We start from the raw sequence: 27518 nt of genomic DNA on the forward strand, positions 1-27518 counted from the left end.
TCAGTTTCCCTCTGGGGCTGCGCCCCCTCCCTCCCCTCACTTTCAGTTCCAGTGTTTTACTTAAATACTTTTATTTATCATGCTTGGCTAGGTTTTTTTTTCTCGGAAGTTTGTTGTTTTGCTAGTCGCCATTAGGTTTTCCCGGGAATGCCGGCTCCAGATGCAGACGAGCAGCACTGGGATGGGAGACTGCAGGGATAGAGGGGGTACTGCCCCACCGGGATGGGAGAAGCCTGGTCCAGCCCGATCTGGGCCAAAAACAAACATCTCCTGGGAGTGCTGGGGACAGGGACACTTGTCACCTGGTCCCCTTTCCCTTCGTCCCTGAGGTGGTGAGGATGCAACATTCTCCATCCCACCCCTTGCCTTCCTCCCTGTGGTGATGAGGAGGCACCATCCCCCTGTCCTCTGGGCCACTGCGTCCCCACCGACAGCAGAGACCTCAGGCCTGGGTTCCTTTGGTTGTCCCCACAGGGTGGAAGAAGAGGCTGAGAGGGCACCAGGGTTAAAGAGCATCAGGACCCAGGTGGGGCTGGGCTGGGACTCCCACACTGTCACCACACCAGCACCCAGCACCCCCGACTTGTCACCGCGTCCTCAGCTTGGGAGGTAAATCCAGGAACCCCTGGCTGTGCCCTCCCCTGTGTCACCTTGTGCCATCAAGCCCAGCAGGGCCCAAGCCAGCAAGGAGACACCAGTTAAAAACAACAGAAAAAGACAAAAAAAGCCACCCATAAAATGACCAAACCAAGATGAAACGGAGAGGACTCGACAAGCTCCATCCCCTGCAGTGGCACCGGCGGTGCCAGGACAGCAGCAGGAGCGGCCCCTTCCCAGGGCATGAGGCAGCGGGAGGGGGGACGGCGGCGGAGCCCGGGAGGGCCCGGGGGGGAGCTGGGGGGTCAGTGGGTGCCCAGGGAGATGGTGAGCACGTCCTCCTCCTGGATGGGCTCCAGCTCAGCGCTCTGCACCGCCTGCGTGATGAGCGTCAGCTCCTGGCACAGCGTCTCGAAGCGGTAGCTGACGCGGATGTCGGGGACGTTGGTCCGGCGGATGTCGTTCCCCTCCGGACCCTCCTTCAGGTAGTTGGGACCCAGCCAGTAGCTCTTCACCTGTGGGAAGAGGTGGGAGAGGGTCCCGTGGCTGCCCGGCACGCCCCGGTGCTCCCAGTGCACATGGAGGGGGAATGGGAATGGGCAAATGGCAACGGGGGAACTGGGAGTGGGAATGGGAAACTGGGTGGGAATGGGAATTGGGAATGGGGGAACTGGGAGTGGGAATGGGAAACTGGGTGGGAATGGGAATTGGGAATGGGCAACTGGGTGGGAATGGGGGAATTGGAAATGGGCAACTGGGCAGGAATGGGAATTGGGAATGGGGGAACTGGGAGCAGGAATGGGCAACTGGGTGGGAATGGGCTGGTTGTGAAAGGAAATTGGGAATTGGGAATGGGGGAACTGGGAATGGGAATGGGCAACTGGGTGGGAATGGGAATTGGGAATGGGGGAACTGGGAGCAGGAATGGGCAACTGGATGGGAATGGGCTGGGTGTGAATGGAAATTGGGAATTGGGAATGGGAATGGGCAACTGGGTGGGAATGGGAATTGGGACTGGGGGATATGGGGAGTGGGAATGGGCGAATGTGGGTGTTGGGGATGGAATGGAGGAACAGAGGCAAATGGGAATTGGGAAGGGGGTTGGGAAAATGAATGGGAGAATTGGGGAATGGGGGCAAAGGAGAATTAGGAATAGGCAAAGTGCAGAGTTGGGAATGAGGGAGCGGGCCTCACCTTGTGGGAGAAGCCGCTCATGAGGACGCTGTTCCGGGCCAGCTCACACATGTCGCAGGAGCTGAGCTTCCACACCTGGGTGGCGATGCTGTACTCCTCCATCAGCGGCTCCTGGGGACCGACAGCCTCAGCTGTGCCACACAGACCCCTCGGGCAGGACGGGCTCCCCACCTCCCCTAGCCCCCCACACCATCAGCAGAATCCATCGGTGCTGCCCACGGCCCCACCTCACCACCAGCCCCACCCTGCTGGAATTTGAGGTATTGATGATTTTGAGATTGTAGAAAGTTGTTTGGTTTTTTTGCTTTGTTGCTAAAGAAGTTATAATTTGTTTGTGTTGGTTTTTAAGGTTGTTTATTTTTGTTTATTTTTAATATGTTTTGCTGCCCTGCTGTAGGTTTGTTTTGCAGGGCAGCATGTGGGGCTTTGCCTTTTAGTGGGATGTTATAAATATTATATATTAGAAACTATGTGTGTTATATTTATAATAATGTGCTAATATGTATTATTTACATTGAATAGTGTGTTTTTAGCTGAAACGAATAGAAAAATGTTAATACTATAGTGAAACATGGAGGGCATGAAGAAGAAGAAAAAGGATAAGATACACTTAATTTCTTTTATCTCGTCTCTTTTTTGAACTCTTAATTTAAAATCTTAAAATTTTACTTTTGTACTTGTATTATACTTTATTATTACTTATATTAAACACTTAGAGCTTGTAATTTATTTTGTAAGAATGAAAACTTTTTTTTATGGACAGAGATTAGAGACAGTGTCTCTTGGGGCTCTGTATAAGGGGGCTTATTGACTTCTTGCTGGGGTCTTGGGCTTTTTAGGGCAGCCAGAGGGAAGCCTTGGATTCCTACACCCCACATCATCCCACCACCCAGCCGTGCCCACCCCACAGCCCCTCCTGGGGGCCCAGGCGCTCACCTTGGTGAAGTGGAACTGGAGGGGATCGTCGGTGGAGAGGGAGACCATGAGCCCCCGCGAGAGGTACTCGGGCAGGGGGTTGCGGTGGTAGCTCAGGAAGAGGCTGTTGTTGCTCAGCGGGGACATGGCAATGCCAATCTGCGCCAGGTAGTACAGGTACTGCAGCACAGGGGCCTGTGGGCACAGCAGGGTAAGGGGGGGTCCCACCACACCCCCGGCCCCCCCAGGCACCCCGTCCCCGCTCACCTTGCGCAGCAACAACCCGTGGGAGATGTTCTCTGACACCATGAACCCCGACACGAGGTGGTGGATGGGACCGGCCTCACCACAGTGTGGGCGCAGGACAAAGGTGTGGAAGCCCCTCTTCCTGCAGCGGGTGTTTGACCGTCAGCATCCCCCTCTGACCCCCCCAGAACCTCCCGGGGGCGCGGGCTCCGGGCCAGGGCCGTCCTTACCGCCGGAGGTGGTTCAGCACCGTCATGTTGGCATACATGTAGTACAGGTAGTAGGAGTAGGGGGGGTTGTCCTCCTCCACCCAGTTGCCCGGCAAAGGGCTGTCCAGGTTGAAGATGTGATGCTCTGGTTTGGATTCATCATCCACGCTGTCGAAGCCATCCACCTGCAGGAGAGACAGCCCCAGGGTGGGATGCCACCCCTCGCCCCCGCTGGGCTTGGGTTGGGGTGTCCCCAGGAGCAGCACTCACGTGCTCCAGGAAGAGGTGCAGCTCTGGGTGCTGGGCAGGGTGGATCGTGGCCTCGTAGAGCGGCAGGAAGATGTTCTCCAGCATCTCCTGGAAGTTGGCCAACTGCTTCTTCGTCCGGTAGATATCACTGCAGGGAATGGACCCCACTCAGAGCTGGCCTTCCCCCCACCCCAGCCAGCAGTGGGGTGGGCTGCATCTCCCCAGCCCAGCTGAGGGGTTCCTGTCCCCCTTTACTCACAAGAGCCGGGGCACTTGCACGAGCCAGCGGACGTTGTTGGAGTGGACGCGGTGGCTGACGGCCCAGCGGGCCAGCTTGTCCCACTCGTCCCGGGAGCGGCCGTAGATGGAGAGGCGCAGCTCCGCGTTCTGGTACTTGCTCTCCTCCAGGTCTGCCATCACCTCCTGACGGGAAGGGACAAGTGACAACCGTCACTGCTTGGCCACCGGGGAAGGGACGTGGGTTGCACCGCCACCACGAGGAGGGGAGGTGGCCCACCTTGATGATGTGGGCAAAGTACTTCCCCGAGACGCGGTTGTCTGTCTTGATGAAGATCTCCCGCAGGATGGACTCCCCAATGGGGTTGTACTTGGCGTTGAACTTGTCGAAGCGGTGGAAGGTGTTCCGGTCCTGAGCGTGGGACAGGTGTGACCTGAGAGTCCTCATCACCCACCCCACCCCCATCCACAGCCCCCACCAACCCCCGTGCCCCAGAAAAACCCCTGGAGAAGATCCCGAGCCCCAACCAAGGATGGGCTGGGGGCTCCGCTCATCCCCAGGGTTTGGGAGCCTCCCATACCGCATGGACATCCAGCGTGTCCACACTCAGGTCGTAGGCTGTGAGGTTCATTGTCTCAAACACCTCCTTGAGCGTCTGCTCCTTCCCCTTCTCCACATGGACAATTTCATCCAGGTGCTTCTTCATTGCCCGCTTGATGAAGCGCAAGAGATGCTTCTGGTTCATGCAGGACGACGCATGGATGTGGGTGTCCACCTGCACCAGTGAGGGGATGCTCAGCCCTGAGACCCTGCAAGAGCTCCCCAGTCAAGCCAGGAACCCCCCTGGACCCAGGACTAGCTCGGGATCCACAGGTACCTTGCGGATGTTGTAGAAGTCACGGTGAGGCACCTTCTTCTGGGCTGCCAACTCCTTCATCTCATTGAGCAGCACATGCATCTGGAACTTGTTGCTCAGGTACTGCAGCCGGCGGTAGCAGAAGGATTTGCTGCCCAAAACAGAGAAGAGCAGCTCAGTTTGGGGGAGAGGAAGAACATCCAGCCCCAAAAGGCTGGTGCCCCCACAGATATAAGAAGGTGAACTCTTGGACACAGGTGAGCGTAGACGTGGGAGAGACCAGCACCGTGTCCCAGAGTCACTGCCATGTCCTTGGGGCTGTCCCTGGGGTCCTGTCACACCCCCATCATGAGATTGCCCCTCAGGGTGGCATCCCCCCTGTGGGACCCTTCCCCTTACATGGGCCCGTTGATGATCAAAGCCATGAGGAAATTCATGTCGGCGATAAACTCCTGCAGGTCGGGGTATGGCAGGTCCAGCTCCGTGCTCCTGGCGGGGGACACATGTGGGAGTCACACAGCCCCCCCAAAAAACCATCACCCCAATGGGTAGGACCCTCCCTGTCACACAACTCACTTGTCAGTGATGTCCTGCTTGGTGTAGACGTGCACGACACCATCCACCATCTTCAGCCCGAAGCCCAGGTCCGCCGGCATGTTCTGGGGATCGCACTTCTCATAGGGGTGCTGCTCAGCAAACGGGGGGTGCACGGGGACATCTGCAGTCAGGAGACATCCAACATCACCCCAAAAGTTCCTGCAGCACCCCAGCTCGGCGCTGAGACCCCCCCACAGCGTGCTCACCAGCAGCCACGGGGGTCTCGGGCACCTCCTCGTAGCCACGGGTCTCCAGGGGCTTCTCGGAGAGCTCCTGCAGGTAGCGAGCCGTGGTCTTGCAGAAGCTCTGGAGCGACAGCCCCATGTACTTCTCCCGCACGAACAGCGCCTTCACCACGCTCTTGGCCGCGTCCAGCAGGTCGGTGAAGGGCACCTGGAGAGGGGACACCAAACAAAAAACCACCCCCCAAGCTGGGGTTGGCAGCCTGGAGACCCTTGCCTGGGTTCCAGGGGGGTCAGGGGGAGGCTCACCCCACATTTCTCCTCCCCAGAGATGGTGACCCGCTGGAATTCTCGCTCCAGCAGCGCCTCCCGCTCCTTGGGGACATGGTCCACCAGGCTGTCATTCTGCTCCTTGAAGAGCCTGTGGGGACAGACGTGGCCAGTGGGACAATGACAGGTCTGCCCCATTCCCGTGTACGCCAACAGCAGCAAGAGCCCCACGCCAGGGACTGTGTCCAGCCCTGGGGTGGCAGGATGGTGACGCTGTCCCCAGGGATGCCACCACGAGGTTGTGGCAGCCGTGCCACCCGTGTCCTCTTTGGTGGTGGCATTGTCCCCCTTCCCAAAACACATCCCTCAGCCCTGATGAGCACGATGAAAGGGGGGGGAGGAGAAAGGGCACAAAGAACAAAAAAACTCACGACAGAGACAGCTCCCAAGCGGAGACAGGAGGGAGGGGGACACACAGTCAGACCCCCCATCCAGGGGAAGCAGGGCCAGGACAGGGGTCCTGTGCCAGCAGCAGAGCTGGGACCCCCAGCTCACCCAACCCCCCTCCCCAGGTGCATTCAGTGTCAGTAGGAGTGGCTGGGAGGGACCTCCTGGCTCCATGCTTGGGTGTGCTGGGTCAGAGCGGGGCCAGCTGGGTCCCCGATCCCCCCCGTGGCCCCGGCCGGTGACACCGAGCCGGACACTCACTGTAAGTCCGCAGCACTGTCAATTTTCAGGAAGTCCTGTTTGGCTCTGAGCAAAATGTCGGGCTCAAGTCTGGGGACAAGGAGGCGGCGGTGGAAGGGGGGGACAGCCGGGGGGACGAGGGGGAGAGAAATGGGGGGGCCGGGGAGAGAAAACACCCCGTTAATGCCAAAACAACAGAAACCAGACAGAAACCAGCCAAAAACTCACTGCAAAGGGGACACCAAGTGCGACACCCACGGGAGAGGGCACACAGAGCTGGCACAGAGACAGCCTCCTGGGGGGGGAGGTGGCCTGGCCCCATGCAGGGCTCCCTTCTGGGGATTTGGGGCGGTACGGGGGAAGCCCCCAGGCTTACTTGACGTCCTGGCTGATCTGGCGCTCCAGGCGCTGGCGCCGCTCCTCCAGCTGCTCGATGGGGCTCTCCTCAGGGAACTCGTACGGAGCCGTGCGCATCTCGTTCTCGGCCAGCGAGCGGCAAAACAGCTCCTGCCCAGAGCAGCCCTGCCGTGAGCTGAGCCCAGAGCAGCCCAGAGCAGCCCTGCAGTGAGCTGAGCCCAGAGCAGCCCAGAGCAGCCCTGCAGTGAGCTGAGCCCAGAGCAGCCCAGAGCAGCCCTGCCGTGAGCTGAGCCCAGAGCAGCCCAGAGCAGCCCTGCTATGAGCTGAGCCCAGAGCAGCCCAGAGCAGCCCAGAGCAGCCCAGAGCAGCCCTGCAGTGAGCTGAGCCCAGAGCAGCCCAGAGCAGCCCTGCAGTGAGCTGAGCCCAGAGCTGAGCCCAGAGCATCCCTGCCGTGAGCTGAGCCCAGAGCAGCCCAGAGCAGCCGTGCTGTGAGCTGAGCCCAGAGCTGAGCCCAGAGCAGCCCTGCAGTGAGCTGAGCCCAGAGCAGCCCAGAGCATCCCTGCCGTGAGCTGACCCCAGAGCATCCCTGCAGTGAGCTGAGCCCAGAGCAGCCCTGCCGTGAGCTGAGCCCAGAGCATCCCTGCAGTGAGCTGAGCCCAGAGCAGGCCAGAGCAGGCCAGAGCATCCCTGCAGTGAGCTGAGCCCAGAGCAGGCCAGAGCAGGCCAGAGCAGCCCTGCAGTGAGCTGAGCCCGGCCGTGAGCTGAGCCCAGAGCAGCCCTGCCATGACCTGGGTGCAGCATCAGCCCTGCCACGGGCTGAGCCCAGAGCAGCCTGGCCATGAGCCGGGTGCAGCCTCAACCCCTGGGCTGGCAGAGAAAGGCTCACACTCAGAGGATTTCCACACCCAGAGCTGAAGAAGTAGGAAGGGAGGAAGGTTTGGGGAGGATAGGAGTGGGAAGGATGGAAGGGAGAACCCCCCCCACTCCCCCAATATACATCCACCCCTTCAGACCTGGCAAACTTGGTGCTCCAGACCCACCTCAGCAATCTCCTTGTATTTGCCATCCATGGAAGTGCGCAGATCCACTGGGAAATGCTTCAGGGAATGGGGGGTCCCGGGCAGGGACCAGGCTGACTGCAGGGGTCGGGCCCCTGGCCCCCCCCGCAGCTCTGCAGGGAGTGGGACAACATCAGCTGGGGGGGTCTGGAACCCCACCTGGGCTGGAAGGGGTTAATCAGCCCCTCCACAGCTCCCCCTCCCCACCATGGAACTGGGATGCTCTTCCCAATGGGGATGATGGGGAAACTGAGGCAGCTCAAGGGCAAGAGGGACCCCCCCTCTCTAATCCCCCTGGGAGGGCTGCTGGCTCCATTGGGGGCTGCAAGAAGCCAACAGTGAGTGAGGGGCTCAGGGCCGGGCTGCAGGACCCCCATGGCATGGGGGGCACAACTCTGGGGTCCACTCCCTCCGCCAGTGCTGCCTCCCTGCCCCCATCCCATCCTTTCCATCACAGGGGAGGGGAGGTGACATCGTCCCCCCTCCAAACACCTCCCATTGCCCCTCGCCCCCCTGCTCCCATCAGCACGGGGCCATCGGGCTGGGGGGTGCCCAGTGCCCCCCCAATGCCAACACCCTCCTCTGCGACCCCAAACCCACCACACACCTGCCTGGGGGGCACCGAAATCAGGTCCTACTGGTTAAACTGGGTCCACCAGTAAGAGCCCCTCCACCCAGCACAGCCTGGGCAGAAGATCCAGGTCTCCTGAGCCCCGAATTTGAGCCTCCACCCCACTGGGAATTGGTGGGGGCTGGGGTGGTGTCACCCAAGGCAGGGATGGCACTGGTGTCAGCAGGATGTGCTGCTGGTGCCTCACCTGGGGCATGGTGTCACCCAGGGTAGGATACATCCTATGCTGCCCACATGTGACAGGTGGCAGCCCTGGTGGCACTCCGAGACTGTCCCCAACACGGGTGCCAGACAGATGACAACCCCAAAGTGCCACCTCGCCCGCCTCGTGCCACCATCCAGGCACCCTGTGCCACCCACCCAGGACAAATGTGGGTCACCAGAGCCAGGGGCAGCGCCGGTGACATCCCTAGACCGGCCAGAAATACCAGCCAGGTGACAACCCCGAAGTGCCACCTCACCCCGGTGATATCACCGCCACAAGCACCCTGTGTCACCAGCACCGTTTGCCATCCACCTGGAACACGTGTGCCACCCACGTGTGGGTGACACGCCGAGACCCTCTCTCAGCAGCGCCAGCCGGGCGCCAACCACAACGCGCCACCTTGCCCACGCAGTGCCACCGCCACGCGGGATCGCCCCGCGGAGCCCCCCTGCCCCTCCAAACCGGGCCCGCCCCCCACACCCCCCAGCGCTCCCCTCCTTCCTCCCCCTCCTCTTCCTCCGCTCTCACTGCGCCACCGGGGCGCTGGCGGGAGGGGACACGCAGGGTCCCCGCTGCCACCCTCCCGGTGCCGGGACACGGTGCTGGCTCCCACCCCGCCACAAACCCTCCGAGCATCCCCCGCAGCCCACACCGATCCCCCCGGCTCGCCGCACCGCGCCCCCCGCGCTGGGCGTGACCTGCGTGTCCCCGTGGGCTGCGGGCTGTTTTTGGGGGGAGGTCTCACCTGCGGGGCTGGGGGTCTGCAGGCTACCCCGCTTCTTGAAGGGACACTTGGCCGGGGGGGCAGAGGACATGGCGGCTCCAGGGGGGCCGGGGAGGAGCGGAGGGGCTGATGCTGGCGGTGATGATGGTGATGGTGGTGATGATGGTGATGGGGGCGGGGGGTGACGAGGGGCGCCCGGGGGACTCTTACGGCGGCGGGGCCGCAGCGGCCGCTCCCTCCCCTGGTTGATGATTGATGCAGGAACCCGGGAATGGACCAAAGTCCCCGGCGGGGCCCGGCCGGAAACCGGGACGAGGAAGAGGATGGGGCGGGCGGAGGATGTGGCGAGGAGGAGGAGGAGGAGGAGGAAGGAGGTGGCTGCGGCGCTGGAGGGTGGAGAGGGGGGGGCAAGACCCGGGATGGGGCTGTGAGCTACGGGGGAGCGGGGCCGTGACAGCCCCGGGCCAGCCGTGGCCCCCCTCTCGGACAGCCCTGTACCCCCCGGACAAACGTGACACCCCCGGAGCAGCGCTCTGTACCCGTGTGGGGTCAGCCGGGACCCCCCCGTGTAACCCCCGGCCCGGAGAGCCGGGACAGCCGCCGCAGGCAGCTCTGTACCTCGGTGGAACCCCCGGGACGGCCCCAAGCCCCTCCCGGGGACAGCCCAACGTCCCCCCAAAGCGGGCATCGCACCCCCGCGAGAGATGGGGTTGGACCCCCCAAAGTGGCAGCGATGCTTCCAAAATAGGGTAATCAATCCCCCTGCCCACCCCCGAACAGGCACTGCTCCCCAAAATGACAGGGTGTCGTTCTTCCCCATCCAGAGACTGGCTCTATCCCAGTGGGAATCTCTGTGCCCCCCAAGGGGCACGGTCACCCCCGGGATGGGCATCCCCCTCCCCAGGGCTGAGGCTGCACCCCCAACACAAACCGTCACCCCCCGTTAAACATTGTACCCCCAAAGGCACCGGGTACCTCCGAAATCATCCAATACCCCCCAAAAATGGGGTATTTCCCCCCCAGGTATGGTACCGCACCCCAAAAGAAGGACTCGCGCTCCTGCAGCACTCCCCGGCTCACACCCTGCTGGGGGCTGCCCTGAGTCCCCATGGGAATGTCCCCAAGGAGCCCCTGCCCCCCCAGCCCCCCAACTCACCCCCCAGCCAAACTGGGGGCCACCCAGGGGCAGACCCGCCTGCGGGGCTGTCACCTCTGCCACCGCCTCGGTCCCCGCGTGTCCCTACCTGGGCCGGGGCTCCCGGTGCCGGGTGCCTCTGGGTGGCTGTCGGGCTGTGTCCCCTCCGAGCGCCCCGAGTGTCCCCTAAGCTGCCACCGGCGCAGGGGGGTATTTTTAGCCGCTGTTAGAGCGGAGGGAATGTCACCCACCCCCCTCTGTGCCCCCCACCCCTTGTCGAGGGGTGAAGAGACAGCGAGGTGACACCACCCACCAGGGCCAGGCTGTGCCAGGCTGGGAGGGCACAACAGCCGCGGGGACAGTGGGGACCCCCAGCCTGTCCCCTGCCCAGCGCTGTCCGCACACCGCGGGGAGGGGGGGGTGGTGTCTGGTATTTTAATTGGACCCCCCTCATTAGCGCCGAGTTCATTAGAGGTTCAGAAAGGGCTTTGTGTCCGCGGGGCCAGCGGGAACAGAGTGTCCCCAAGCAACGGCGCTGGCAGGGAATGTGCGCCCGGTGGGACGTGGGGACACCGCTGCGGGGACACGGAGCCCCCGGTGGCCCTGTGAAGCGCGGGGATTTGGGACACCTTAAACCCAAACATCGCGGACCTGCAGGACTTCTGGGGGTCCCAAAGCCCACGCCGGGGCGGGGTCTCCCCCTACGGTGCCCACCTAAAGCCAGCCTCGTAGGAGGAAGGGGGAGGCACCCACCAGGATTTGGGGGGACCTGCTGGGCTGGGGGATGGGCTGGGAGGGGGGTGCTGAGCCCGGGAGGAGGAGGAGGAGGAGGAAGGCTGAGCCACGATCCCATTAAAGAGCTTAGGCAGCGGGAGGGCGGCACTCGGCGGGGCAGGATTAGGGGCCTCCTTACCCACCCCAAGGGTAATTAGCTCCCTTTTCCCTGCAGGAGGAATCCCCCAGTGCCACTGTCCCCTGCCATCACCCCCTGCCACCCCCCTGTCCCCACCCAGTCCCCTGCCACCGCTGTGGAGCACCCAGGGGTGGGGGACACTGTACACAACAGGGGCTGATCCCATCCTCAATGCCCCCCAAAAGTGAGGTCACGGCCCACAGACAGGAGGGACCCCCAAAATGATCCCCACTTCCCAAGTCACCTCAGGGGACCAGTCCCCACGGGCAGGGGGTGTCACGCTGATGCCGCCCCCTTATGTAAAGCCCCCTGCCCACCTCCCTGAGATGCTCCATCTTTTTTTTCTCCCTGAGCCCTAATCTTTGCCATCTTGGGCTAATTGGATTTCCTGGGTCACATGGCAAGATAAAAAGTCCCCAAATCCCACGGTCAAAAAAAATCAGGTTATCCATGGGGAATTAAGGGAGAGAGCGGGGGGCAGCCAGCTGCGAGGACCCACCGAAGAGTGCTGCCGGCTTGGGCCACCCCAACATCAGGGCGTGGGGTACCTAGCTCACCTTTTTTGGAATTTCTCTTTCACCCCCCAGTGCCCACCTCGGCCCCGAGGTGTGCGTTTTATCTCCTTGAAGAGCTGGAAAAGCCTGGGGACCTAGAGGAGCTTGTGGAGTTATTGGAGGAGGAGGAGGACGAAGCCATGGGGAGCGGGGCCAGTGCCGAGGACAAGGAGATGGCCAAGAGGTCCAAGGAGCTGGAGAAGAAGCTCCAGGAGGATGCAGATAAGGAGGCCAAGACGGTCAAGTTGCTGCTGCTTGGTAAGGCTGGAGGGGATGTCCCCTGGAGAGGTCCCTGTGTTTCCATCCATTGAGGCTGAGGGGATGTGGGCATGGGGAGGGGGACAGGAACCCGTGAGCCCCTGGGCTCCTCCTGCTCTGCCTCTGGTACCCCTTGGACAAGCCACCACCAGCCTGGAGAGGTTGTCCCACCACCAGGACGTCCCCAAGGTTACCCTGGGAAGGGTTGGACGTGGCATCCACTCTTGGGGGTGGCAGCGAAGGGGACAATGTGGGGATGGGGGAAGGGACCAAGACGCCGGGTCCCACCAAGGATGCGCCACATCTCAGGGGGGTCAGTGAGAACCTGGGGAGCTTCTGCCACCAGCACCCCGAAACCTGCTGGTGGGTGCTAGGCAGGAGATGGTTCCTTGGGGGTCCCTCTGCACCCCATGGGGCTAGGGGTGACCCTGTGGGGCAGGGGTGTGACTCCATGGGGCAGGGGCCAGCAGTGGGGCCTTATCCAGGTGGGGGGGGCTGGAGTCAAGGCGATTAACACCCTAATTCTAAGCAGCTTCCTGTGCTGCCCTAAGCCGCTTACGGCCCCAAAGGCACCGCCGGGCACTGCCCACGGTGGGCAGGAGGTGTGGGACCCGGGGGACCTGCACCCAGGAGGGTCCCACCACACTGGGGGTCTGCGAGCTGTGGTCCCACACAGGGTGCAAGGGGTGACAGGAGTGTGGGGATGGCAGCGGTGGTGGGGAGAGACCAGGCTGGGTGTCTAGGCAGGAGATGGGTGGGGGACAGTGGCTCTGGTCCCCATGGGGTGCCCATCACTGTGGCAACAGGCCCTGATGGGCACTAAGGCGTCCCTCCCACCCTTTTCCAGGGGCTGGAGAGTCAGGGAAGAGCACCATCGTGAAGCAGATGAAGTGAGTATGGCCTGAGCAGGATGGGGAGGGGGAGGCCACAAAGATGAGCCACCAGCTCTTTGACATGGGGTGGCGGGACTCCCAGTCACCCCTCCATGTCACTGGTAGTGGCACCTGTGATTCCCAGTGTGGGGTGGCGATTCCCACCCCAGAGGGGATGTCCTGGCTTGGCCACTGGACTGAGGCCACTGTGCCTGCCAGGATCATCCACCAGGACGGTTACACGGAGGAGGAGTGCATGGAGTTCAAGTCCATTATCTATGGGAACATCCTCCAGTCCATCTTGGCCATCATCCGCGCCATGTCTACGCTGGGCATCGACTACGCCGAGTCCTCGTGCGCGGTCAGTCCGGGTGGTGTCCCTGTCCCCCCCAAACCCCATGGCGTGGGGCCAGGGCAGCCCCCCGAGCCAGGGCCCACAGCAGCCCCATGCTGTCCCCCCAGTCCTGAGAGCACTTTGGGGGGACAGGGGCCACGGGGGGGTTGGTGACAAAGTTCCTCTCACAGGATGAAGGCCGGCTGCTCTTCAACCTGGCTGACTCCATCGAGGAGGGTACGATGCCCCCCGAGCTGGTCTCCTGCATCAAGAAGCTGTGGAAGGACGGGGGGGTTCAGGCGTGTTTTGACCGTGCTGCCGAGTATCAGCTCAACGACTCAGCCGCGTAGTGAGTGGGGACATGGCGGGCAAACAGGGACCAGCCTGGGACCCCCGGACAGCTCGTGGCCAGCTCCAGCCCAGCCTGGCAAAATCCATCTCCTCCCTGCTCCTGGGAATACCCTGAGCCTGCCATTCTTTATCCCACCGGTGTCATCCTCCATCCCACCAGTGTCATCCTCCATCCCACCAGTACCATTCCCCAATCCCACCAGTACTGTTCTCCATCCCACCAGTGTCATCCTCCATCCCACCAGTGCCATCCCCATCCCAAAAGTGCTGCTGACCTGCAGCCCCATGCCCCTTGATGTCCCTCAGCTCCCCCAGGGATGTCACTGCTCTGGAGTCACAGTGTTTGGCAGAGCTCAGCCCCGCAACCATCCCCAAGAATCCGAGGGAAGGGGGAGACGTGGGCAGCCCCTTGGCAGAGGTCACATCCCTTCCTGTCCCCCCAGCTACCTGAACCAGCTGGACAGGATCACAGCTCCCAACTACCTCCCCAACGAGCAGGACGTGTTGCGATCCCGAGTGAAGACCACAGGGATCATCGAGACCAAGTTCTCTGTCAAAGACCTGAATTTCAGGTGGGTGGGAGCCTCCCCCACCTCCATGCTCACTCCTCCATGATTCCCCCAGCCCTGATGGCGGGGAGAGATTTTGGGATGACCGTGACACTCAAGGGAGCACCAATGCCCTTCCACAGACAGTGATTCCTGCCCCCCCGAGGATGTGGCACTGGAACCATCACGGGGGGGGTGTCAGGACCAGGTGTGTGTCCCTCATCCTTGTCCCCTCCCCAGGATGTTCGACGTGGGAGGGCAGCGCTCGGAGCGGAAGAAGTGGATCCACTGCTTCGAGGGGGTGACCTGCATCATCTTCTGCGGGGCCCTGAGCGCCTACGACATGGTGCTGGTGGAGGACGACGAAGTGGTGGGTCGGGGTCCTGGAGGCACTGGGGGCTAAGGGGGAGAGGAATGGGGAGCTCTGAGGAGGGAGGAACAGCACCCTGCACTGTCAGATGCTCTGGGTGATCCAGGAAAGGTGTGGGAGATGTGGGATGGAGCTGGTTCCCACCCAATTGCACCCGGTAAAGGTGTTTGCACTTCCTGTGGGTCATGAATCCATGGCTCTGCCTACGAGGAAACCCCCAGGTGCTCCTGAGCAGATCCTGAGAGCCACCAGAGAATGGCCACACAGCCAATCAGCTGGAGCAAAGCTAAAGGGAACTGCAGGAAGAGCCAGGAACCTGGAAAATCTTGTCCTGAGACACCTCGTGCTTCACTGTGCCCTCCCAGGTGTGCAGGGGATAAGGAGGGGCAGCTCCCACCCTCCCAGTTTGGGGGCACAAGGATGTGATCCAAAGCATGTCCAGTGAAGGATGCACCAGCAGAGCCCTGGGAAAGCAGCTCGGAGGGCACAGATCCAGAGAGAAGGAACACAGAAGCTCCATAATGGGTTTTTCTTTGAAGAGATAAGAGATAAAGGGTGAAGACAAGAAGAGCAGGAGTGGTTTCTTCCTGGCATCTCCTCCAGGTCCCATGGCTATTCCTTGGGATTCTCCTCCAGGTCCCATGGCTACTCCTTGGGATCCAAACACCTTCTGAAGCTGGATCAGGGTCAGATCTGCCATCCCTGGGCCCTGCCATGTCCAGGCAGGAGCTCGCAGCCTTTTCTCAGCCATGTGCAGGAGAGCATCCTTCCCATGGGAGCCCTTGGGAGAGGCTGCAATGCTCACCCAGTGCAGGACAGGGCAGGATTTGGGCAGTCAGTGCTCTGCATACAGAAAAGCTGCTGTAATGAAGGGAAGCTGGATGAGGAAAAACCATTCCTGGAGAACCCACCTGCTGCCCACAAAGATGGAGGATCCCCCTTATATCAAGAATACCTCCCCACTGAACTTAGCTCTGCCTAGATGGATCCTTATCTCCTTAAGATGACCCAGCAGCAAACTAAGAACTCAACATCTGCTCTGAAACTCAAGTTTTCCTTTTCTCAGCTCCTTCCTGAAGCTGTGGAAAAAGGCCAGAAGGCACAGTCCAACAGGAGCATCCCCGATGGAATGGTGCTCACTGAGCACCTTCCTCACAGGCTGCAAGGTTGCCATGGATAATTTGCTCAGTAGAATCATGACAATTTTTCATTTCTGACAATCCCAGGAGGGACTGGAGCCAATCCCTACCCTGAGCATCATGTGGATTTATCTGTGATTTTGGGTGGGCAAGCAGCAGGACCAGCTGCTGCTGTGGCAAACAGGGAAAAGCTCGTTTCTTGGGAATGGGGGCTTGAGGGTGGGCTGCAGTGGCCCAAAGGGGGTGTCAATCCATGATGATCCACTTCCCTGCAGAACCGGATGCATGAATCCCTGCACCTATTCAACAGTATATGCAACCACAAGTTCTTTGCTGCCACCTCCATCATCCTCTTCCTCAACAAGAAGGACCTTTTTGAGGAAAAGATCAAGAAAGTCCATCTCAGCATCTGCTTCCCAGAGTATGATGGTGAGTCTGGACCCTTCCCAGCCTTAACCCTCCTCCTTGAGACCCCCCCCAAACCAGGGGCTGGGGAGCTGTGGGGTCCCAGCAAAGACACAGCAACTCGATTTTGGGATATGTTGAGATAGGGCTGGGGAAGGAGATGATGATGAGAACTGGCTCTATCCCAAAAAAAGGCTGGGGAAGGGAGATGAGGACGAGCAGAAGCAGCTCCATCTTGCTCTGTGAGGTGGTGAGTCAAATCCTGGGAGGCTGGAGCTGAGGAGGGGATGGATGTGGCCTCAGGAGGGCATTTGGAAGAACAGAAATGGGATAAAAAGGAATTCTGTGCTATGCATGGTCAGCACTCCACCCTTTTCCTCTGACACCACCCCCATGGGAGCAGCTTGGAAGCATTCCCTCCCTCCACAGGTCCAAACACATTTGAGGACGCAGGGAATTACATCAAGACCCAGTTCCTGGATCTCAACATGAGGAAGGACGTGAAGGAGATCTACAGCCACATGACCTGTGCCACAGACACACAGAACGTCAAGTTTGTCTTCGACGCCGTCACAGACGTGATCATCAAAGAGAACCTCAAGGACTGCGGCCTCTTCTGAGCACCAGCAGGTATGGGAGAGAGGCTGGAGTCAGAAAATGGAGATAGGAGAGGGCAGGAGGGTGGTCAGAGCTGGATCCATCCCAGAAAGGGCTGGGGAAGGGGATGAGGAAGAGCAGAGCTGGCTCCATCCTAGAAAAAGAGCTGGGGAAGGGGAGGGGAATGAGCAGAGCCAACTCCATCCCAAAAAGGGCTGGAAAAGGGAAGGGGGGATGAAGAAGAGGATGATCAGTATTGGCTCCATTCCCAGAAAGGGCTGGGGAAGGGAGGAGGATACAAATGATCAGAACAGGATCTCTCTGAAAAATGGGCTGGGGAAGGGGTCTGGGATGAGAATGATCAGAGCTGGCTCCATCCCAGAAAAGACTGGGGAAAGAGAGGGAGGTGAGGAAGAGCAGATCCATCTCAGAAAAAGGGCTGGGGAAGGGGTAAGGCTGATCAGAGTTGGTTCCGTTCCAGAAAAAGCTTGGAAGGGGAGAAAGAAGAGCAGAGCTGCCTCCATCACAAAAAAAGGGCTGGGGAAGGGGAGGGATATGAAAATGATTAAACCTGAATCCCTCCCGTAAAGGGCTGGGAAAGGAGAACAGGGATGAGAAAGAGCAGACTTGGCTCCATCTTCAAAAAAGGGCTGGGGAAGAAGGAAAAGTAGGGGCATGATCAGAACCAGCTCCATCCCCAAAAGAAAGGGCTGGGGTAGGGGACAAGGATGATCACAACCACTGCAATCCCCAAAAAAAGGGCTGGGAAAGGAGAAGGGGATGCAAAGCAGAGCCAACTCCATCTCCCACTCCCAACCCCTCAAAAAAAAAAAAAAAAAAAAGACTGGGGAAGGGGCTGGAGATAAGGGTGACAAGAATTGGCACCATCCCAAAAAAAAAGAGCTGGGGATGAGGATGAGGATTAACAGAACTGGCTCCATCCCCCAAAAAAGGGCTGGGAGGGGGATAAGGATGATCAGAGCTGGCTCCATCCTGCTTTGTGGGGCCATGGGTCGTAGGTCCCCCTGGTTGTGCCATCAAGTCCTGGAAATCCTAGGAGTGGGGGAGGGGAGGATGGACTGGGAGCAGTGGGGAGGGGGAAGTCTGGGGTCCCATTAGCCCAGGGACATGGCCACATCCCTGTGCTGAGCTCCCATGGGATTCAGTCTCATCCCACAGCAGGGTGGGCTCAGACAGACAATTCCCACCCTTGCACATGGAGTGATGAATACAGATTCCCAAATCCTCCACCTGAGCTAAAGGGAATAATTTTATTTCTCTCCTGTTGCAATTCCACCTGCCCAGCCTCAGTGGATGGGAATACCCCAAGGCACACTCTGCTGCTCCCAGCCTTTTAGCTCATCCTAACACTTTAATTAGGGTTTATCACCCCAATTAGGGTTTATCATCCTGAATCTTGCAGCAATTCTGAGCAGCAACAGGAGCTCCATCCTCTCTCCCTCCTTTCCAAGCAGCTCCCAGCCACTCACTCTGGCACTTTGCTTTTCAGGGAACCTCTGGTACTTCCCTTATCCTTGAATATTAACAAAAAAGCAGGAAAAAGCTACAAAAAGAAACCAAAACAATAAAAAAAACCCTCAAGCAAGTTCCCTGCAGGCAGGAGGCATCAGAAGGTGACACTTGGAGGGGGTGGAGGGAGGGGTTGCTCCATCCTCATCACCATGGAGGAAGGCAAAGGGATAATGTGACACATCCCTAAACCCTACCTGAGTTTCTCCCTTATTTCCATAAAATTGTTTCTCTAAGCCATTCTTTGGGTGTGTTTAACTCCCTGTTCTCTCTCCCTCCCTCCCTCCCAGAAGAAGAAAACATTCCCATCTCACCGTTCTGCTGAGCAGAGCCAAAGGAAGAACCAACCCTCACCACACGTCACTCGCTCCCACTTTTTCTATGACCTGCCCAAATCCGCCTCCTTCCAAACCCAAACCTGGAAGGGGCTGAAGCTCAACTTCCTGCTCACTTTCATGGCCATTTCCTCTTTTTTTCCAAGGAAGAACCCCTGTTCTCAGCATTTTACAGGAGGTTTGACACCAGACAGCACAGCAGGAATAGGAATATTGAGGGGATTTGGGAGGTAGATAGACATGGCCCTCTTGCCTCTGCAGCCCATTCCTGCCCTTGGATCGAAGCTGGATTAATCCAGGATGGAATTTCTGGGGAAGGTGGAGGCTGTGTTACCTCTGAGTCACTCCCGGGAACCAACCTCAGTCTTTCCTGGGAACCAACCTCAGCCCTTGGGCAGGACAAATCAGGGGTTTGTGGGGTTCTTTTGGGCCCTACATGGAGGGAATTTCTCAGGCAGGAGGGGCTGGGGAAGGGAATCCTAACTCCAGCCCATTCCTGGGCTGGATAAAGAGGAAATGGTTATTTGAAAGATTTTCATTCTGCTACTTAGAGCTGCATTTGCTCTGTCTGTTTGTAAATAATCCATAGATGAGCCCTATATCCATCCTCTCCCTGTTTCCTGCAGAGATCTCCCATCCAGCTTCATTTAACTGTAGGAAAACACAATAAAGGAATACGCATGACGTGGATGTTCTTCCTTTCTCCCACTTCCACTTTGTTCCATTCCTGTGTCCCAGAGCTTGGATCAAGGGATATTTTACCTGCTTTGCACCCATTCTGGGGGTGTATGGATCTCTGGATCTCACCTGGATCACCCCATGGCCACTGCTGGGCTCCTGGGGGGTGGGATGGGGGTCACCATGCCAAAAAACTTCCTGGCCAGCACCCTGGGTAAGATGAAGCTCCTGGATGAGTTTAAAGGATGAGTTATCCCATGGCTGGAAAGGAATTGTCAAGCAGACACATCTCCAGACAGCCTGGAAAATATTCCAGAACAGGGAATCTCCCTCAGGGCTTCCCCTGCCAGCACGAACCAGCCTCCCTGAGGAATTTATCCTGGATTTCTAAGCAAGTATTCTGAGAACAGTCCCACCTCCATCCCACAGAAGTGCCCGGAGCAGAATTCCCATGGGGGTCACAGCAGCCAGTGAGATTTGGGCTACAAATAAGCAGTAATTATCCATCAGCCAAAAATCCCATGGGCAATGGGATTCCTGGCATGTTCCAGCTGTGCCAGCACGACTCAAGACTTTGGGAGCAGCACACCAGCACCAGTGGTGGGTGATAAAGCACAAAGAACTTCCCTGTCCAGATAATTCCACCCAATTCCCATCAAAGCTCTTCCTTTCCTTCTTCAGCAAAGCACAAAAGCTGGGAACACTCCTGGGAAAAGGAAGAATAAAGTGGAGAAAAGGCTACAATCTTTACTCACCATTTTAATACTGCCAACAAGTCTAACAGATCCAACTGTACACATGACAAACTGGGAGGAGTCTGGATGCAATCATGGATCAGCAAAGGAATGTAAGACTGGTTAGGGATGGCACTAGAGGGAAACAGGGATTTGGCACCACACAGACAAAGTAAAGGCATGCTCAGGACAGGGCTGGGCAGGGAGGGCCATGGGAAAGGCAGCACTGTTTTCATCTCAAAAAATGCACAGGATTCAGTGGTTTGGGAGCTGGGAAGCAGCAGTTTTTCCCCCAGTGAGGGCTCAGCTCCTCTCCCCACCAAGCTAGGATTATGCTGAGCACAAATCCCTTCCCATACTGGCATAAAACTGGGCTCAAACCCCCAAAAGAACCTAAACCCTCCTTCTGCTGCAGGAGCCTTTCCCAAAGCTTGGGGGGAGCAGGATGGTAACAAATCACACATGGAAAAAAAAGCCGAAGCTCTAAGGATCCCTTAGTAGCTGCAGAAATATTAAATCCTGGCCATAGCAAGTGTTAAAAACAAGGAATTCCTGCTAAGAGGAATATTTTCTGCAGGATCTGCTCACATGTGCATAGTTAAGTGATTTTTTTTTTGTTGCTTTTTTAATTATTATTATTTTTAAAACAAGGTTTGCAAATAAAGAAATAAAGTTTAGTAAAGTTATAGTTTTCTCGATGGAAAAAAAAAATAACCTTAAAAACAGACTAGTGGTGGCTTGTTAACCAAAGGAAGAGAGAAAGCTACATATCCAAGGTCTGGAATCCAGCTGGAATCCACCGCACATCCCGGAGATCACGCCGTCCAACGATGCCAGGAGGATCTACTCCCACTATGTGGCTTCACTGTGCCCTAATTCCACATCCCACAGCAATAAAAGGTCCCTAAGACAGAAGATTGTGCTAAAGAATTCCAGGATTCCACATGTTCTCTGCTCCTGGGTCACGCTCGTCGCTGTCCCCACGAGGCAGCAAGAGGCTGGGGCTCACCAGGCAGAAACACTGGGAAGGAAACCAGGAATGTAGAAGGGAGCAGAGAGAGCTGTTCCCAGCGGGACAGCTGGAGCTGGATTTACCTCTCAGTAGAGCCCACATTCCTTGAGGTTGTTTTTGATGATGACGTCGGTGACGGCGTCGAAGACGAACTGGACGTTCTTGGTGTCGGTGGCGCAGGTGAAGTGGGTGTAGATCTCCTTGGTGTCCTTCCTCCGGTTCAGATCCTCAAACTGGCACTGGATGTAGGCAGCTGCCTCCTCGTACGTGTTGGAGCCTGGAAAGGAGAAGATCCCTGGCTTTGCCCACCGGCTCACGAGAGTTTTAAGTCCATATTAAGCTGCTTGCAACCATCTGCCTTATCCATCTACAAATCCAAATCCACCATTAACTCCTTCTGGAAGACCTGAAGTCTATTCTCTGGCAGTGACCCTGGACATGGGATCCAGGGATTGCTATGTGCTGGGACAGCCAGGCTCCTCAAAGAGTAACAAATCATGGGAGTCATGGGCTGGAAGGGACCTTCAATCCCATCTCGTTCCACCCCCTGCCATGAATAGGGACATCTTGCACTACACCAGGTTGCTCCCAGCCCCGTCCAGCCTAGCCTCAAGTATTTCCAGGGACAGGGAATCCACAGCTTCTCTGGGAATCACAGAAATCAACAGGTTTGAAGAGATTTACAGGATTTTTTAAACATGTAAATGCCTCAAGCAGTGCCCAGGTAAAACCTTCCACCTGTGTGGAACCACAGCAGGGATGGGTTCTGGAACAATCCACGCTGAACACCAACATTCCAGGGTGGACAGGAGCCAAAGCAAGATGTGGTTAAGTTCCACAGCCTCTAAAATTGAATTTAAATGGAATTATTGTCCCAGTTAGGTGTGGAAATGGGGAAGTTACCTTGATTTGTTGGAGTGCAACACTTTATTCCAGGGAAGGACAAAGGCTGTTCCCAACCACAGCTGTTCCAAGAAAACAAGCTACCAGCCAACTGAACAGGCCAGAAGTGTCCAGGAGGCACAGGGAAGGAATTGGGGGAAAAGTTTCTAACTGACTCTGGGTTGTGCAATGCTCTGACTCACTCACTGCTGGCCCAGTGACACAGATGATCCCATGGTGCCAGTGATCCCAGCCTACCTGTGTACTCTGGGTAGCAGATTGTTAGTGGGCTCTTCTTAATCTTCTCCTCAAACAGGTCTTTCTTGTTCAGGAAGAGAATGATGGAGGTGTCTGTGAACCATTTGTTGTTACAGATGCTGTCAAAGAGTTTCATACTCTCATGCATCCGGTTCTGGAAAAGGAAATCCAACAGGGGAGATGTTAGGGAAGGGTGGGATGGGGGACAGAAGCTCTGCTGCACAGGCCAGACTCAAAATTGAGGTGTCACTACCATATCCTCACTGCCATTGCCCCAGGAAGAGAACAGAGGACAGGTCACCTCCTCCTGTTCCTTCCTGGACTCACATGTAGAGAACAAGGCATGACAACAACTCCAGGAACCTCCCAGCAACCAGGAAGGTGAAAACCTCATGGATGGGGTTGTATTTATCACTTTGTGGGGGCAAGATTCCACTGGCTTATCCAAAGAGTGCTCATCCTTGCAGCTCTCAGACAATTTAATAGGAGGAATATGCCAGGAACATTCCAGCCTGGTGCAGCATGCAGCTAGGATGCTCCCAGCTCCCTTCCATGCAGCCATAAATCCCACAACACTCACCATCTCCTCATCCTCAGCCAACACCAGGTCGTAGTCGCTCAGGGCCACACAGAAAATGATGGCTGTCACCCCCTCGAAGCAGTGGATCCACTTCTTCCGCTCCGAGCGCTGCCCTCCCACGTCGAACATCCTGGCAGAGGCAGGAGAGGTGGCTCAGGAGCTGGGCACACCCTCCTGCCCGGCCCCCGTGGTGCTCCCAGGGATGGGGAGGCTGAGCAGGGGTTGGGAACACACAGGGTTTTGGGAGCTTTCCCCAGGAGAGGGGGTTTAAAATTCCCTTCTTGGGAGAGGGGATTTTGAATCAGTATTCTCTATTTTCTTTCAAGCTAGGATGGACAGAGCTTGCAGCAACCTGGGCTAGTGGAAAATGTCCCTGCCTGTCTGGTTCCAGGTGTCCCTGGGTGAGATTTAATATCCCTTCCAAGCCAAACCATTCCATGAGTTTGGTTTTCAGCAGGAAGAACTGGAAGTCACCATCCAGAGCTCTGCTGATTTTGTTCTCTTTCCTACCTCCTTAGCAACAACTCATTTGCTTGACTGGACTCCAAACACTTTCTCACAGCACTTCCAGGGAAATGGGTTATTGGGAACACACTACCTGCAAGCTCCTGCTGGGACCCAGGAGGAGATTAAGGGGGTTAATAAATAATTTCATTTATTAAAAATAATCTGAGGTACCAGAGGTTAAAGGCTGAGCAGTTGCTTATGGAATTTCTGTATAAATTGAATTCATTTCCAATTAAATAGGAATTTGTGGCACAGGTAGTTCCAGCCCCCCTGCTCATCCAAGTATTTTGATGAAAGCCCAGGATTGGGATTTAATTAAATCAAATTCATATCTGAGTTATTAAGTCATAGATATTGATTTGTTCCCAGAGCAGACAAGAAGCTGTCCAAGGGGGATTTCATGATCCCAAACTAACTCCCATCTTGTATTTAACCCTCTGGTCTAGAAGGAAAGAGGGAAACCTGTGAGAACCCAGGATCTTTCCATGGCTTGAATCATTTGCCATTAGCACAGAGAGATTCATGAAGGAAGAGCATCCCTGACAACTCAGCTCATCCCAATTCCAATCACTGCAGCTTCCCCATCCCATTATTCATGTCTGAGATGGAATATCACAGCAGAGCTGGCAGCACCAGGGTTTCTGATGGATTAATGCTTCCCTTTGTGGAGCAAATCCCTCTGGGACAGCACCTCGTGTGTCTGGGGCCCTGCACATGATCAATGGCTCTGGGCAGGATCAGGAAGGAGGGTGGAGATGATTAAAGAACACACTGGATATGCTAATCCTGATCCATCACCACAGGAAGACAAGTTATTCCCTGGATGGACCAGAAGCTGCATAAATAAATCAATGATGCTGAGTATTTTGGCCTTTTTGTTTAAAATGTTGTTAAATTGCACAGTTGGAGGCCAAAATGCTGTTCTCCCAAAAACTGCAAAAGTTTCCTTCTCCAGAGGAGACCACAGAGATGCTCCAATGACTGGAGCCCCTCTGCTCCAGATGCAGGAGAACTGGGAAGGAGAAGGCTCCAGAGAGACCTGAGAGTCCTTACTGTGCCTAAAGGGGCTCCATGAGAGCTGGAGAGATTTGGGACAAGGCCTGGAGGGACAGAACAAGCAGAGGGCAGGGATGGATGGGAAAAAATCCTTCCCTGTGAGGGTGCTGAGACCCTGCACAGGGTGCCCAGAGCAGCTGTGCCTGCTCCATCCCTGGAATTGTCCAGGTTGGACGGGGCTTGGAGCAACATGGCATAGTTGAAGGTGTCCCTGCCCATGGCAGGGGCGTGGGACTGAATGGGATTTAAGGTCCCATCCAATCCAAACCAATCTGGGATCCTGTAAAACCCTTGGATTTTAGAAGCACCCCTTGGATTTTTGCTGCAACTCCATCAAAGTGTTTCACAGCCTGTTTGTAAATAAGCAAACACACAATTTTTAGGAATGGGAGCAGGAAAGACTCCAAACCATTGGCACAGACAGAGGGAAGGGGGCTGAGCCACAGGCACTGCACTGTCCTACACCCTCCAGCACAGGAATGCTGTGGGGATCTCCAGCTGTTTGTCAGGAGCACACGTGGGATCTGAAGCAAGGAAGTCCTAAGCAGCAGGAAGGGGAGCTTCAGGGATCTGAGGTGAGGGACGAGGGATGCAGCCTCAGCCTACGGAGGCGGCGGGAGCCACTCTGAGGTTAGAGGAAGCTCGTTAGTGACATGTAAAGGGACACTGCCAGGAGCAGGCTGGATCCACAGCCTGGCAGGGACTGGATCAGCAGAGGGGACAGGGAAGTCCCAGCCCCTGCAGTGCCAGGCACAGGCTGGCAATTCCCAGAGGAACACATGGAGCACACCATGCATCCCGGAGCCACAGCCTTGCTACGGATACAGCTCGGTTCCTCTGCTCCGAGGAAAGGGTTAAACTCAAACTCAAACTCCAGTCAGTGTCCTTTTAGTATTATTTTTGGGATTGGATCCTGGAAACGAGCAGTCAGTACCTGTGTCTGCGATTCCAACATAAAAGCAGCTGAAAAGAACAGAAGGCAAATCAAAGTCAAACTGGTCTCTCCAGTGAGCGATGCCAGCGGAGAGGGATAACGGAGGGAAGGAGGACAGTTAAACCAGGAGCAAGTGTGGGATGTGCCCCCAGAGCAGGGCATGGGCAGAGCCCTTCACTCACTTGAAGTACAGGTCCTTGAAGGTGAAGTGAGTCTCCACAATTCCTGTAGTTTTCACTCTGGTCCGCAGCACATCCTGCTGAGTCGGAATGTAGGTCGGCTGGGATATTCTATCCAAGTCATTTAGGTAACTAAACCAGAAGAGACAACACAAGAAGCTTTTTTTAGTCGGCTGCCTCACCATGAATCTTTTATAAACTGCAGAACAAAGCGCAGAATTTATTTATCTCCCTCACACAGCACAGCCCTCGAAGCAAACAACCCCCTGGGGCTGTCTTGAGGGATGTTTTGGGGGTCTGGGGATTTTAACCCCTCCCTGGATGACCTTGGAGGTAATGCTGGTGGAGCTGAGCTGGCAGGGGAGGGTAGGGAGGGAATGCAGAGCCCTGCCAGGGCTGGATCTCCCAGGGCAATCCACAGTCAAGGTCTCTCGCTTCAAAGCACAAGGCAATAAATCCAAGGGTTTCCTGTTGAAGGGCAGGGATGCGTCAAAGGAGCCAGGAGGGAGGGATGAAGCCTTAAAAACCATCCCAAACCAGGCAGATCCAGTCACCTCCTTCTCCAACAAGCTGACTCTAAGGACACAGGCCTGGAAGAAGCCACATCCTTACAGAAATTCTCCCACCAAGACCTCAACTGATTCCAGCCCCAACACATTCCTTTTGGAGTTCAGCTCTCAGGCACACCAGCACAAGGTACAGATAATTCCCAGCAGGATCAGAAATCCCACTCCAGCCAGCAACACCTCTGAGCTCGTCCTCCCTCCTGCTCTGACAAAGATAAGATGGATCCCACAGCTCTGCTGGGATGGCACAGGCTGTGTTCTTTCTTGGGAGCAGGTTTTAATCACCCCAGCCCTGTGTCACTGCGTGGGTTCAGGGGCACCAGGGCTCTGATGGGTGTAACAAACCCTCCCAAATCACATATTATTATCACAGATCCATTGTCATCCAGGAATTGCTTCTTCCCATGTGCCTGGAGGCTGTGCTAGGAACCCCAGCAACACATCCCTCCTCCAACAGCTCCAGCATTGCCCTGGCCAGGACTTGCAGAGCCCTGCCCTGTTTGCAAACTCCAGATTCCAGTGATCTGCCACAACTTGCCCAGTGCCACAGGGCTTTTCCCACAGAGCCAGGATCTGAGAGAGGATTTAGTCCGGAAAGAGCCAGTCCTCTCATCCCTCTCTCAGCTCCAGAAGGATGGCAGGTTTGTGACCTGCTGTGTGACCAGTGCTGGACCTGGCTTTAGTTTCAGTTTAGTACAACATGATTTGGAAGGTATGTACCTTCCTCAGCTTCTACCAAGTAATATTTCTGCTGAGGCAGTAACTTGCCCAGATTTTTTTTGATTTTTTTTTTCTCCTCTTTCTCCTATCAGGATAAGTTTAGCTGAGACACAGTGTATCAGAAGCCAGTGGGAATGCTAAGAACTGACCCAGCAGCTCCTCAAAGCCTGGCTTTGATACAGGTCACACCACTGATATGATAAATCATGCAATTGTTTGGGCTGAAAAGTCCCTTAAGATAAAGTCCCACGCTTATCCCAGCACTGACAAGCCCAAGGTGAAGCTGTGAAGCACCTGCTCCCAACAGCCAGTTGGAAGTTTGAGCACTGAAAGTGGTACAATTCTTAATTAAAGCTTTGGGAGCAAGCAGGGAGGAGGGAATGGAGCTGGCAAACAAACTCAATCAGGGAATAAAGCATATCAAATTCAGTGGTGCTGCCTGAAACAATAAACTGTGCCAGACTAATTCCAGGGAGATCTAAAGGGCAAATCCCATGGAAATATAAGCAGTTGGAAAACCCAGCAAAGGGGATTTCTGGGAAACCCTGGCAGTCCTGCCAAGTGTGTGCCCTCCCAAAAATCCAGGCTGCAGAGCCCAGCTAGTGCCACTTGTATTTCAGATGAAGTGGAACTTGAAAAGGATAGCCCAAAAAGCTGGAAAAGCAGAGTCTGAATCTCTTTGTTCCCAGTGGCTCCTGGCCCCCAGCTGCCACGGAGACACCCCACAAACAGCTCTGAGAGCAAACACCGACCTTGCTGTGTCTCCCCTCATCCCATGCACTTCCAATCCCTTCCCATCACCTCCTTCAGCCTGAGGCTGCATCCCTCCTTCCCCACCTGGGATCCCTGTGTTTAC

At 56.6% G+C, this 27518-nt stretch overlaps 3 protein-coding genes across 10 annotated transcripts in view; 1 reads left to right on the top strand and 2 right to left on the bottom strand.

Annotated features, from left to right (window-relative positions):
* Positions 1-54: 54 nt before the first annotated feature.
* AMPD2 (adenosine monophosphate deaminase 2) lies at positions 55-10478 on the bottom strand. 4 transcript variants are annotated; one of them, XM_085561445.1, is made up of 18 exons: positions 10460-10478; positions 7638-7768; positions 6617-6747; positions 6262-6330; positions 5593-5704; positions 5308-5494; positions 5081-5222; positions 4904-4993; positions 4526-4655; positions 4229-4423; positions 3928-4059; positions 3670-3833; positions 3432-3558; positions 3183-3346; positions 2974-3094; positions 2728-2901; positions 1792-1902; positions 55-1112 (listed from the first exon to the last, which is right to left on the bottom strand). In XM_085561445.1, the coding sequence occupies exons 2-18, from the start codon at positions 7665-7667 to the stop codon at positions 903-905; spliced, it is 2289 nt and encodes a 762-aa protein (XP_085417571.1). In that variant the 5' UTR covers positions 7668-7768; positions 10460-10478; the 3' UTR covers positions 55-902. The 4 variants fall into 4 exon arrangements, with proteins under 4 accessions (XP_085417571.1, XP_085417570.1, XP_021383317.1 ...); XM_085561444.1 differs by lacking the exon at positions 10460-10478 and adding an exon at positions 9426-9556; XM_021527642.4 differs by lacking the exon at positions 10460-10478 and adding an exon at positions 9237-9372.
* Positions 9303-19240, top strand: GNAT2 (G protein subunit alpha transducin 2). Of its 5 annotated transcripts, none has more exons than XM_085561457.1 (10): positions 9303-9362; positions 11851-12075; positions 12923-12965; positions 13167-13308; positions 13473-13630; positions 14076-14204; positions 14421-14550; positions 15965-16118; positions 16524-16724; positions 18512-19240. In XM_085561457.1, exons 1-9 carry the CDS (start codon positions 9305-9307, stop codon positions 16712-16714), a joined length of 1230 nt encoding a protein of 409 aa, XP_085417583.1. In that variant the 5' UTR covers positions 9303-9304; the 3' UTR covers positions 16715-16724; positions 18512-19240. The 5 variants fall into 5 exon arrangements, with proteins under 5 accessions (XP_085417583.1, XP_021383321.2, XP_085417582.1 ...); XM_021527646.4 differs by lacking the exon at positions 9303-9362 and adding an exon at positions 9467-9589; XM_085561456.1 differs by lacking the exons at positions 9303-9362; positions 18512-19240 and adding exons at positions 9467-9589; positions 18202-18337.
* Positions 19241-19980: 740 nt separating this feature from the next.
* GNAI3 (G protein subunit alpha i3) overlaps positions 19981-27518 on the bottom strand; it is a 28669-nt gene continuing 21131 nt past the window's right edge. The window contains exons 5-9 of the mRNA XM_021527650.4: positions 25380-25508; positions 22701-22830; positions 22121-22274; positions 21064-21257; positions 19981-20989 (exon numbers count right to left, since the gene is read on the bottom strand). Of these exons, the coding sequence (XP_021383325.1) occupies positions 21067-21257; positions 22121-22274; positions 22701-22830; positions 25380-25508 (604 nt within the window). The 3' untranslated portion in view covers positions 19981-20989; positions 21064-21066. The remainder of the gene's footprint in view (positions 20990-21063; positions 21258-22120; positions 22275-22700; positions 22831-25379; positions 25509-27518) is intronic.

Source organism: Lonchura striata, chromosome 26 (assembly GCF_050655825.1).
Source record: "Lonchura striata isolate lonStrDom1 chromosome 26, ASM5065582v1, whole genome shotgun sequence".
In the NCBI taxonomy this organism is placed as follows: domain Eukaryota; kingdom Metazoa; phylum Chordata; class Aves; order Passeriformes; family Estrildidae; genus Lonchura; species Lonchura striata.

Excerpts from the sequence above, each read along its gene's own strand:
- GNAT2 (XM_021527646.4), top strand. The coding sequence starts at position 9,487 with ATGGACCAAAGTCCCCGGCGGGGCCCGGCCGGAAACCGGGACGAGGAA. Across the intron at positions 13,309-13,472 it reads ACGCCGAGTCCTCGTGCGCG|GATGAAGGCCGGCTGCTCTT; the intron begins GTCAGTCCGGGT and ends TTCCTCTCACAG. Across the intron at positions 16,119-16,523 it reads CTGCTTCCCAGAGTATGATG|GTCCAAACACATTTGAGGAC; the intron begins GTGAGTCTGGAC and ends CTCCCTCCACAG.
- AMPD2 (XM_021527642.4), bottom strand. The coding sequence starts at position 9,306 with ATGTCCTCTGCCCCCCCGGCCAAGTGTCCCTTCAAGAAGCGGGGTAGC. Across the intron at positions 3,559-3,669 it reads GTGCAAGTGCCCCGGCTCTT|TGATATCTACCGGACGAAGA; the intron begins GTGAGTAAAGGG and ends CATTCCCTGCAG. Across the intron at positions 3,095-3,182 it reads GTGCTGAACCACCTCCGGCG|GAAGAGGGGCTTCCACACCT; the intron begins GTAAGGACGGCC and ends CACCCGCTGCAG.